General features: G+C 39.1%; 1 protein-coding gene across 1 annotated transcript in view; it reads left to right on the top strand.

The window, feature by feature from the left end:
- Window positions 1-12,827, top strand: part of ADAM10 (ADAM metallopeptidase domain 10) — a 127,779-nt gene that overhangs the window by 40,534 nt on the left and 74,418 nt on the right. The window contains exon 2 of the mRNA XM_075273509.1: window positions 4,053-4,203. Coding sequence (XP_075129610.1) covers window positions 4,053-4,203 — 151 coding nt within the window. The remainder of the gene's footprint in view (window positions 1-4,052; window positions 4,204-12,827) is intronic.

Below are 12,827 nucleotides of genomic sequence, written 5' to 3'. Positions count from 1 at the left end.
ACTGACCCTTTAGTAGTTATATTTAATATTTGAGTGCATTATTATTTTTATTATAGTCTATGGGGTCCATGTGCTTTCACTGCACGAAGTCTGCCAATGCATTTGTTATTCCGTTCAAGGGAGTCCCCATGTGGACTCCCCCGAATGGATTACCAATGCAGATGTGAACGAGGCCTTAGACATCTCCCTAAAGCTAACTGACTCCATAGCCCTAATGGGTACATTTAGTGCATCTGTTGGGAGATTTCCTGGCACACATGCTAAATGTGCATCACAAATGTGATACGAGTCATGGTTGATAAGTCTCACCCCTACCCTGCTTGTCATCAAATTCCTAAAGCAGTTTCTAAGGTTAGATTAGTGAAAGAAATTCTGTTTACATGCATCTCTGGGGAAAAGTTGACTCCAAGATGTTCTTGCTGATTCACTTGATGTAGGTGCTGTAATAGTGCTGAGCAGGAAACAATATTGTGCTTTATTTACCCAGCAGAGGTGAGTCAGACATACCAGGTGATCCAAAGTTATAGCAACACCTTGACTCATGCTAAATATACTTAACATGATCTCCAGCTTCAGCAAACACACTATTCCTATGGAAATTAATGGGGCTGCCTGGATAGGTTGTTTTATTTATTTATTTTTTAAATATAAAACAAAAGATGCAGCTATTTCCAGTGCCGATCCTCCCATATCCCTGGGAATTTTATATCTGTATTTACTGGCAATAGAGGGTGAATTCTAGGGCCGATTCCCCTATTAACGCTTAGTGTTGCTAGGGTGAACCTTAGAACTTATTTTTTGTTAGAAGAAAGTACCATAGGTTAATAAAGTAAATTATAAAAATGTTCATCAAGCCCCTCCTAATGCGATAACAGAAAAAAAAAGAATAAAATGCTAGAACAGCGCCTGGAAAATAAAGACCATTCTAAGCTTTTCTGTTTCAGTACAAGTGATATCCTGGCTTATTAACATCACTTATTTCAGTGTTTAAAATCCAAAGTTAGTTATTTATGAGGTGCCGAACCTTTCCCTGAATAAAAAAAAAAAAAATGACAGAAGAATTCAGATGAAGGAAAGCTGTCATGCGTGAAAGATAAATGAATACACAGAGCCGCATCAGACCCAGAGGGACAAAAGATTAGAGGACATTAGAATCCATTTACTGGGATGTTCTCAAAGGAACAAGTAGCTACAAGAAGATAAGGAAAAAACAACAGATGTCCTTCCTTGAGGACAATTGCTTCTTTAGTAGTTTGAACCAAGGACTGGAATCTTAAAGGAGAGGATGCTTTTAATTGCTATATTTTTGGCAGGTAGATGGATTCCTGGTACATGAAAGTTGGCGCGATTTAAAGGTGTGTCATAAAGGTGAAGGGATTGGGATTTAAAGATCCAAAATGTTTTTTATTAGCGGTTTTACATTTTAGCTATCCTATTATATATTACCGCCAGATAGCCTTTGCTAACCACTCTGGTTTAATATTGCAGTCGTCGACTTCCTACTAGTGTTGGATATGTTTGAAACCTGCTGCTTTACTTTGGGCTTGTTTGATCAGTTTGTAGTAAAATTTTTCAACCAATTTTTCAGGTTTTACTGCATGACGGTATATCATTAGCTGAATTTTGAGAAATGCTTTTAATTTTCCTTCTGAGACTGTGATATGAATAAGAATATAAATTAATAAACACAAATTGCTCACTCTTTCTTGGTTAAAATGGTTCATTATTCTACCTCTGGAGAATAAAATAACAGCTCTACAAAACAGTGTTTCTGGACTAAAACTTCATTGGGTGATTTTTGTCAGATTAATGGGATTTCTTGACAGGTTGGTTGTCAGATTAAAGGGGCATTAAAACTGATATGTATTATCCACATCATGTTTCTACTGTAGTGTTCTGTATAAGTGACGTCCAGAAAAAGGTCTGTCTTTTGTTTTATCTGTTATCTCAATGGGATCCACTAGTGAAAACTGAAGTGAAGCGTAGTGCATACCGCAGGGTTGACTAGAAGAAGGTATTTCTTGTGGATCAGGTCATGGTTAGTCTCTTAGGTGGTATTCAGTTAATGTGGCAACATTCCTAGAACTTGTCTCTGACAGTCTGAAACGCAGTAACACACAAATTCTGGTTAGCACCAGTGTTAATACATGTTGGCGAGCTGAACTCCTTCAACTTGTCCACTGTGTGAAATGTATTCTCCAAAACATGTTCCTTTACTACACTACAAGCATGGAAGTCCATGATGGAAGACGAACTCATAACTTAATGGGAAGGGGCCCTTTGGTTTAGTCAGCCATGCTGGTAACTGAGCTATAAATTCAGTTAAGCTAAGCTAAATTCACAGTAGCGTTCGGGTTTCCGTTCTTCAAACCTGAAAAATATAAACCTTATCCACTTAAAAATTGTTTACCCATGGAAACCTGCAGACCTCCATAGACTATAATGGGGTCCTCTGGGTTTCTACCCAATCTCTGCGCAATATTAGTGGGTAAGGGCAATGGACATTAAGACAAGTGCAAGTGAAGCTCCCTCCATTGGCAAAAAGCTTCTTCCTTCATATTTTTTACTTTTCTGATCAAAGAAAAAGCTCTGCATGCAAAACTTTCTTCTGTTATAAAAGTAAACCATTATGATGAAAGATAGCGTGTCGTGTTATTTACTTTCGTCAACGGAAACACTGAGGGGTTTTTTGTCTATTACTCCACTACTGTTAACATTTGTTGCTGTAATCCTATGATTGATGACAGTACCAATGTCAGTAGTGACAGTAGTGTGAACATTCCCGGATCCTAAGAAAGTAAAGGTGCTAAGGGTGACTTTACACGATGTAACGCTGCGCTCATTCTGAATTGTAAAAAGACGTTCAGAACGAGCGCGTAAAAAGCAGCTCCCATTGACTTGAATGGGAGCCGGCATAAGTGCGCTCCCCATTGAAATCAATGGGAGGCTTTTTTCCCCTATGCTTTCAATGTATTACGCGCGTTTTCTCCGTTTGTATCAGTTTTGAAACTGCAGACACCCGGAGTCTCTGTGTAACCGCTGAAACATTGGCCTGGGTCTCCCGGCTAACCCAAATGTCTGAATGCACAACACTAGTGTGAACCCTAGTGTACAGGAAGGAAGTCTACACCCCTATCCCCCTTCTCCAGGATTAATCTGATTTGTTTCATGATCTCCAGTGGTTATTTGTATGTTACTAGGTTGTGTGTTGGGATTGAGATTTGCTGTAATTTCCTTGATTTCATGAGGTGTTCCTTGTGTAAGAGCTTTGTCAATAAACTTCTCCCCTTGTAAACTGTGAAAGCTTTTTTGAGATTTTTTTTTTTTTTTTTTTTTTTTAAAGCCCTACTGGTTTTGTTTCTTGTGTGTGTGTGTGTGTGTGTGTGTGTGTGTGTGTGTATGTATATATATATATATATATATATATATATATATATATATATAAAATCGATTTTTGTATGAGCTACTTGCAATAACTATATTGCTAAATATATCTTATGTAATAATTTCTTGGCCAGTAGTCAGCACAGCCTGTGGAGAAGCTCAGTTTAGTTTATGTACAGTATGCATTTCTTTAGGCTATACTTTGTCTTGTCAAGCGACATGTTTAACCTAAGGCTGTGTTCACACTACTGTGGTATTCTTTTCTCTCTTATTTTTTGTCCTGATTGGTCAGCGGATCAGTCTTTTAAAGCCCTTTTTTTTTTTATTTTTTTATTTTTTTTATTTCAGTGGATTCTTTTGTCCCCAGTTCCCCGTGTGTTCTTTCTAAGTATCCAGTTTCTTGTCTGATAAAAAAGCAGACCTATTTTTTTTTTTTTTCCAGTGAAAAAGGAAACCTGATAGAAGGGACCTTTGGTTTGTTTCTCCTACAAGGGAAAGTGTTCTTTTAGTTTTCTGATCCTTGGACAGACCAGAAAAACGATGGTGTGAACACACAAAGCCTTTTGTATTTGTACATGCTCAAGCTTAGAAAGTTGCTAGTGCCTCATTATGTAACTGTTGTGTTTTTTTACATGAGTTACATCTGTTTTCTGCTTTTTATTTTGCAGGTCAGTATGGAAACAAATTGAATAATCATATTAAACATTATGAAGGATTGTCTTACGACATGGACTCCTTACACCAAAAACACCAACGTGCCAAGAGAGCAGTTTCCCATGAGGATCAGTTTGTACACTTGGATTTTCATGCCCATGGAAGGTAAGATCATACTCAAATGTTAACAGTGAATACAGAATTTTTAAGTGCTTATAAAAAAAAAAATCACTTAGTTTTACAGTATTAATCCTGATGATCGTATACTCTGATAGTAAAGCTGATCAGCGCGGTCCCCGGATGTAGGACTTAAACATCAATCACTAGAAAAATACTATTTTGGGCCAGAAAATCCCTTCTAAGATCAATGTGTTATGCTATAGTGCAGTAAGGTGCCTTGATGTCCTGCACATGTTAATGGATATCTTACGCTTACAATCTTCTTTGCTTTAGTGCTGAAATCTATTTCCAAGTGCCTGTTCAGTGCTTGTTTGCAGTCATGCAGTGTGTTAATGTATATTATCGGTCAGTGCTCGTCCTCTCTGCCACTGCAGTAGCACCTTAAGGAGGCCTATGTATACTTTGGTCTTAGAGGAAATTTGCTAATACTTGTCTTTTGTTGTTCCGCTGGTTATGATCAGTATAAAAGAATTATTCTGCTCTGAGTTTTGTTAAATCCGCTGTTAAGTAAAAATGACTGTGAAATATATAAGTAGTACGGGCAAATCACGACCACTTTACAAGTAATAGCTGGCTTATAATGTATAGCGTAGTAGTCTAGTGTCCATTATTCTGTCTCACTTGCTGGCTTCCCTATATATTCCCACTAGAGTTGAGATGAAATACAGGTAAACAGTGATGAGACTTGTGGTTGCTTGTCATTGATCATTTTTGTGCATTCACACTGTCCAGTTACACTTGTTCAGAAAATAGCAATTTTCTATAATTATTGACTAGCATTACACGACTTTACTATATATGCAGTGCCATGTTTTGTTTTTACTGTTATGTGCAGTTTAGTTGGAAAACTCCCTATTCACTTATCACCTCTCCCAAATATGATACCATGCCTTATCTGTGCTCTAACCTATTGCTTCCCATTTCCTTTTTACCCAAAATAGTCCCCCTCCCTTCCTCCTCAGCAGGCTTTTAAGCAGCTGGTATCAGCACAGCCAGACTGAAGAAGTATGCGACATTACTAACCTGCAACTCTCCTGGAGATTAGATAGTACAGATCTAAGCCGCCTGTTTGTCATAGGCACATTAACAACTTCATTACCTTATTTAATGGTGTGTTATCAAATGTGAACATATGCACTCCACTCACAATGGGGGAAATCCACTCCTCCTAACAGCATAGGGAGACTTTACAATATCTTGGTGACAAAATATTGGCTATGCTGTAAATAGCTGTCATGTTTGGAAGTCATTTGCTCCTGGAACTTTAAAAAAACGGTGTTGGAGAGGGAAAGCCTTACAAATAAGATTCTTTGTAATCTAAAGGAACTGAACGTTTCCTTCTAGTGCTTTGTAAATCTTTGTATTATCTCACACTTGTTTTTACATCTGCTGTCAGCTTACTGCCATATTGTCATGTTGGTATAAAACTTGGGGTGTATGTATACACACACAAACACACACACGTGAAATATATATATATATATATATATATATATATATATATATATATATATATATATATATATATATATATATACACATTTTTTCAATTGACAGCCCCGGATCTTCATGGGGGTCCTGTGGTTGGGCCGGGATTTGCAAACCTAAAACAGGAACACACATTAACTGTTTTACACTTGTGTGACTCTCTGCATACATCCACGTGACGGCTGAGAAAAAAAAAGACATTAAAAATATGCATTTTTAACATCTGCTTTCCGTCAATGTCCATTTTTTTTCTTGCTATATCAGTTTACGATCAGCTTTTAACAATCCTTTAAATGGCTAAACTTTTTTTTTTTTTGATGCATCCCACTAATTTTTGTTGGTGAAAAGGATACATTGGCGAAAAACAGATGTTAAAACTTAACACTAGGCATTAAGTTAGGCCAGAAAAACAGACCACAATAGGACATGTCCTATTGTGTAACACATTAATAATTATTTTAATATTCCATTTTACTATGTTTGAATTGTGTAAATATATTTATGCGGTTATAACTGGCATAACCTCTATCTGCCCACGGATCTGTACAGTTTCACTTCTCTTTTCTCAGAATAACAAGCGTTTACAGCAAACTGTAATGTATTACTGTCACTACCCCTGATGAATGTGCGAGTCATTGGAGTTGGGAAACATGTGGTGTGCGATAACGTCCTGAAGAATTTATCATGCATTTCAAGGCTGATACAGCTTATATGACCATCATATGAGTTAGGGCGTGGGCGAACTTTGTTATTGATCGTCGAGTTACAGGGCATGGACAACCATGTCACAGATCTCGTGATAACTAACAGAATCTTTCCCGCTCTTTGTATTTTTAGGGGAAACTGCACTGAAAGCTTCTGCAATGTTGCAGAAATTAAACTGTTACATGGTTGCCCTCTGTTCTGACTTGTAGAGGAGGTTCCTATTAGAGTATTTTGTAAGTGTTTATTTTCTGACCCCTCCCCTCTAAAAGCAGTTATTTTGGTAATCTCAGGGCAGTACTGTGCACCCCAAGTGCCCAAACCTAGTGATAACCATTGTTGTAAATTGAAGTGCGTACAACAGACTATCTTCACACTACAGCCAGCAGGTAACTTTCAGTAGTGTCAGCTTGACAGCGTTTCACTCTGCTATATATAATGTTCTTGTCGTTTTTTGGAGCAAACAGGTACTCTACCAGGCTCCCACCATAGACCTGTGTATCTGAGTAAATTTTGATTGTTGGCATTGCAACAGCTAGAGGACTCCCACTGATGGCAATAATGAGGGTTCCAGATGGCCAGTCTTCATTCCTTGGTGAGAAATACAACCTTATAGAGACTTCCATATTGATTTGCTCCTCTAATAAAGTTATGCAGATTTGTTCTTGCCAGGAAAGGAAACGGTCTCCAGCACAACCTTTTTGGAGGGTAACAATCCTAGAAGTCTGTCTGCTGTTGAAGACCTCTTGAAACATAGCTAGGTTTATAGCCTCAAATGAAAACAAAAAGAGATACCTCTGTGGATTGCTGCTCAGGGTTATTTTTGCCCCTTGTTGATGCCCCAGAGTTCAGTAGAAGAGTCAGTAGGCCAAACCGCCAACTTTGATTTTACTTTTTCACAAACCGACCAAGAATTTCATCCATTTATAAAAGGAATTTGAATCTGTCAGAAGGCGTAACTATTCTCGAATTCATTAAAAATGTAGAGATTTAATTCCAATGATGGTAAATATTGAATAATTAGATGTATATTGTTACATATCAATAACTTAAAATTTTATTTTGATACCTCCCAACCGCCCCCCCCCCCCCCCCACACACACACTCCACAGCCCTAGCTCCCATAGACTTAGTCTTTCATGTCCTCTAATATTGCCTGTGTTATATACTGCTAGAAGGCTGACTGTGTGCTGAATTTGGTGCACTGTTACCTTTGTTGGCATGTGCCCTGGTTACAGAGATAATGGTGCCATTAGTTTCAGCACAGATATCGCTGCACTGTCAGAGGTGCTAGCCTTACCACTCGGCGTTATCACTGGTTACTGAGGCGCTCCCCACTTGACAGTACAACATGGCTGTAGAGGTGTACTGCGGGGGGCCATTCCTCACTACCCAGTGATGAAGCTGAGCTGTAAGGCCGGCCTTTCTGATAATTTCCGTTACCGATATTACTGCACTAACGTCACCAATGTCTCTGCATATGGGTCACAGCACACTGTCAACCTTCCAGCTGTATATGTCACCACTAGTGTTTAAGAATATGAAAGGTCACCTTTAAATGGACAGGGACTGCATATCATTTTGAGAGCGCAATGACTGGACACTCCTGTTTTTTGGAATGGTTACGTTCATGTCTATTATTCTACCCTCCTCCAATCTTAGGGGCTTTCCAGTTAATTTTCCAAAGATAAATGGTAGGACATTCCCACCCCAGACCTCTCTGGATATTCATTAAAAGGCACCATTTTAAATGTTGTTTTCCCCCTTTTTTTTGTTCTACTATAAACTATCAATTTAGTTTAGAAGACTGTGTGCTTGTGTGCGTGTGTGCGTGTAACATAGATAGATGGATGTATAATATGGATGTGTTGGAGTCCAGCGTACGCTGAGATGGGGTTGGTGGTTTTGTAAGCCAGCATTCCTAATGTCCGCTATGCTACCCATTGCCTGTATTTAGTTGCTTTGAAAGCAACTTCTGGAGAAATCATTATCTGTATGCGGGAATCTCCCTTGTACACACTACCCAGGGGAGTTGAGACTGAAGGTGTTTCTTTCATAAGCTGTTTGCATTGACTTGCTTTGGCAAGGATTCTAAAGCTTAGAAGGATCTAGTCTTTCATTTCCCAGTAAATAACGTGTTTATGTGAATTCTGTATCCCTGTTGTAGGTAGCTATACATTATCAGTTTTCTACATGGAAGAGAACTACCTTTATAAGTTTTTCATGTGGCGCTTGTCAATTTGTCTTTTTTTTTTTTTTTTTTTTTTTTCTTTTTGTGTGTTGTATGGAGTCTGCTAGAACGTTGTTTTGTTGTGATGTGCTGGAGTTGGCCTTGAACGTCTCTACTTTCTGCTTTGTGGCTGTTTATGCGCTTTCTGCATCCAAATAGAAAGGGTGGAGCCGGGAAATCCAGGTGGTTCACCTTTTATTGCAACTACTTTTGCTTTAGTTTGTCTTGTGATTGTACAGGTAACAGTATCTGTTTTAATTTTATTTATTTTATCTATTTTGTGCCAGTGATGTGATTCTAGCAGGTAACTTGCATGTCTCACACTGAAATACATAATATATATTTTTTTTCAAAGGATGTGGTTGATCTTTCTTACATCTCATTCATTTTGCTTCTATTTTAAAATTCTTCAGGTTTTCCATATGGAAATTCGGCACGGCTTTGCGGAGGGGCTTTATGTATGTTTGCAGATCTAGTTCATGTCCATGGCAAAGTATATTCCATATTTGAGTAACTAAGACTTTAGAGCTGAGTGTTTTATTTAAAAATTGTGACATGGCCTCACAAGATGTAGAAAAACATCTAGATTTTTAGTTTTTTTTTCTCCTTTTGAGGGTATAGTTTGGCAAAGCACGTAGCTGACTCACCACACATTAAAAGGGATGTTTACACTGGTCAATTATCACATGGGGCCCTTCATATATTTAAAGGGATTCTACTATTAAAAAACTTTTTTTTCTGTGGGTAACACGTCGGAATAGCCTTTAGAAAGGCTATTCGTCTCCTACCTTTAGATGGGATCTCCGCTGCGCCGTTCCTTAGTAATACTGTTTTTTTACCGGTATGTAAATTAGTTCTCTGGTAGCGATGGGGGAGGGCCCCAGCGCTAAAAATGCGATGAGGGCGTCCCCACCGCTGCCCGAGAACAGGATCCTGCGCCACCTCTGTCTTCTGCTGGATCCTCCCCTTCTTTCTTCAGCAGCGTCACCTCTGTCGGCTCTTACACTAGTAGAGCCGACTGCGCATGCTCGCAATTGCGGCCTCGGAACTATGGCACTGCACACAATACCACATAGGTGAGGATTAGATACCTGCGCCTGCACACAGTACCACATGGGGCAGGATTAGATGCATGCCTCTGCACACAATACCACACGCCATAGAATTATACGCATCTCAGCACACAGTACCACACGCCAGAGGATTAGATACGCACGTCTGCACAGTTTCACTTGCCGGAGGATTAGATACGTGCCTTTTCACCCAATGCCACACGGGGGAGGATTAGATACGCGCATCTGCACACAGTACCACACGCCAGAGGATTAGATATGTGCATCTGCACGCAGTACCACACCAACAAGGATTAGATACTTGTGTCTAAACACAGTACTACACGGGGAAGGATTAGATACAACTTTACTCCAGGTATCCATAACAACTGATCACAGGTTTTTCACTGATATCCAAAATGAGATACACATAATCACATGACGCTTATGGACATACACACAAACCACATACAAAATACACCAGTGCAAAATTGGACAATTCTTATGGGGCCACTACACAAACATAAAATGTAATATACCCGTGCGAAGCCGGGTCCTCCTGCTAGTAGTTTAATATAATGATGCCACCTTGTGGTTGCAGTTCCTTCATTGAAGTCATATACATAGCTATCTATCTATCTATCTATCTATCTATCTATCTATCTATCCATTCTTCAATAATAAGGAATATGGTGGCTGTATGGTTTTACAGAAAAGTTATACTGAACTCTTAGGATCTAAAAGGAATGTTTTGTGTGACTAAGGCTTTTTGTCAGTCTAGTGCACATTTGTAAAGCTTGATGATTTTCATTCCCTGCTAGCTACTCATTGTACAAGGCTGTAGTGTTACAAAGCCACATGCCTAATCATGAGCCTTTTATTCACAATGTCACATGTCAGATGTTAATTCGCTAATCCCTGAAGCTAGGGATATAGAAAAGGGTCTTGTATGTTTAAGGCGGTCAGCAGAGACTTGGTTTACTTTAAAAAAGTAATCTTGGAAATCTATGACTATATATATATATATATATATATATATATATATATATATGTATATGTGTTAAAAAAAAAAGAAAAATGTTAAAGGCTCTCTATCACTAGGAAAAGTCATTTTTAACTAATCACACCTTTGCATAGCCTTTAGAAAGTCTATTTCATACCTACCTATAGTATGTAAATTGCCTCAGTGGTTTCTGAATAAGTCCATTTTTATTCATATGCTAATTAGACTGGTGCACGATAGATCGTGCACACCTCTCCTATTGTTTTCTATGGGAGACTGCTGCTGCTGATGACTCAGCTTCCTGTTTGCTTCACACACATAGAAGATAATGGGAGAGAGGAGGCTGCTGGGAACTTCCTGAGCTGGCTGGAAGCTCATTAGCATATGAATAAAAACGGACTTATTCAGAAATCACTGAGGCAATCTACATACTATAGGTAAGTGTGGAATAGACTTTCTAAAGGCTATGCAAGGATGTGTTTAGATAAAAATGACTTTTCCCAGTGATAGAGCCCCTTTAAAAGTACGTATTGGAATTTTTTTTTTTTCTCTTAAAGGGGCTCTATCATTGGGAAAAGTTATTTTTTTTTTAACTAAGCACATTCTCGCATAGCCTTTAGAAAGGCTATTCCACAAGGTACCTTTTGTATGTAAATCGCCTCAGTGGTTTTTGAATGAGCCAGTTTTTATTCATATGCTAATTAGCCTCTCAGTGCACCCCGGAAGTCTCATTGTGCACCCTCTGTGCTATTCTTTCTTATTTATGTGTACAGCACAGGCTGCTGCTGATGGCTTCCTGTTTGCACACACAGATAGGAGAGAATAGCAGAGACGAGTGCTGCTGGGAACTTCCTGTGCTGGCTGGAAGCTAATTGGCATATGAATAAAAATGGACTTACTCAAAAGCCACTGAGGCGATTTACATACAAAAGGTAGGTGTGGAATAGCCTTTATAATGGCTGTGCAAATATGTGCTTAGTTAAAAGTGACTTTTCCCAATGATAGAGACCCTTTAAATTTAGTCTACCAACTCTTCAGTGTAAAATAAAGTGTGGGGAAACCTATACAGCCATATTGTACACTGGTGTTTGTCCACTGCATGTTTACTTCATGATTAGAGGACATGCACTCTTGCGCCTTGTCCGCCCGCCGGCTTTCTGTTCTATTTCCTGGGAAACTGCATAGGGGATGGCTTCCCAGTGGTCAGCTTTAAAACCCGTTCATTTGAATGGGATTTCAAAGCAAAGTGTCTGTACGTATCCTCTCTGCGGAGAAACAGTGTTTTTTTTTTTTTTTGTTTTTTTTTTCTTCCTTGCACAGACAGTCAGACATGCAGAACTTTATGTTCATGCAAAAAAAAAAAACAAAAAAAAAAAACAGGGTTTCTGACGGAGAGGCTGCATGCAGACACTGGTGGTTTGCTTTTAAATCCCACGCAAATGAATTGGTTTTAAAACTGACCGCCAGGAAGCAACCCCCCATGCAGTTTTCCTGTGGAATAGGACTGGCGGTGGACACGAGCGCAAATTAGAACGCCCCCTTAGGTTGGCCTAGGTGATCCTTAAAGCATCCTTGTGCGTAGGTGAATGTCTAACCCAGCTCATTTTAAGGTGTATATGATGAATGTGATGCCCACCCTTGACTTCTATCCCCAACCACGTTATTAAAAGTGACTGGCATAAAATCACCTCTTGCAGCTATTTTAGTTGCAATTGGTGTAAATTTGCAAATTGCCTATTTGCTACTATTTTATACCAGAGAAGTGCCATAGCTAATCCCTCCAGCATCTTGTAGGTGTGTAAGCCTTATAAACGTACCTTAGCAATTTGGCTCCTGAAATCTTGTGTAAGTGTAGTGTGGGGGGTCCCATGCAGACTCCTTGAACGGATTACCAAACGCAGATGTGAACTGGGCCTAACAGTCACAGGAGGCAGCGCCACCTACTGGATCCATAGCATACCAGGCAGCACCTGACTTTACCCAGTACATTCTAGAATCTACCCGATAACTATCTCACTAAACTGCTCCAGGATCACACAGCACTTGTATATGAGAGCTTTGAATTCTACTTATATGAGTATGTTTGTAATAGCAACAGAAATATATAGACCTTCTATCGATTCTCTGTCTGCTC

Source organism: Leptodactylus fuscus, chromosome 5 (genome assembly GCF_031893055.1).
Source record: "Leptodactylus fuscus isolate aLepFus1 chromosome 5, aLepFus1.hap2, whole genome shotgun sequence".
Taxonomy (NCBI): Eukaryota; Metazoa; Chordata; class Amphibia; order Anura; family Leptodactylidae; genus Leptodactylus; species Leptodactylus fuscus.
Note: the sequence above shows the minus strand (reverse complement) of the source record. Positions and strands in the feature narration are given on the sequence as shown.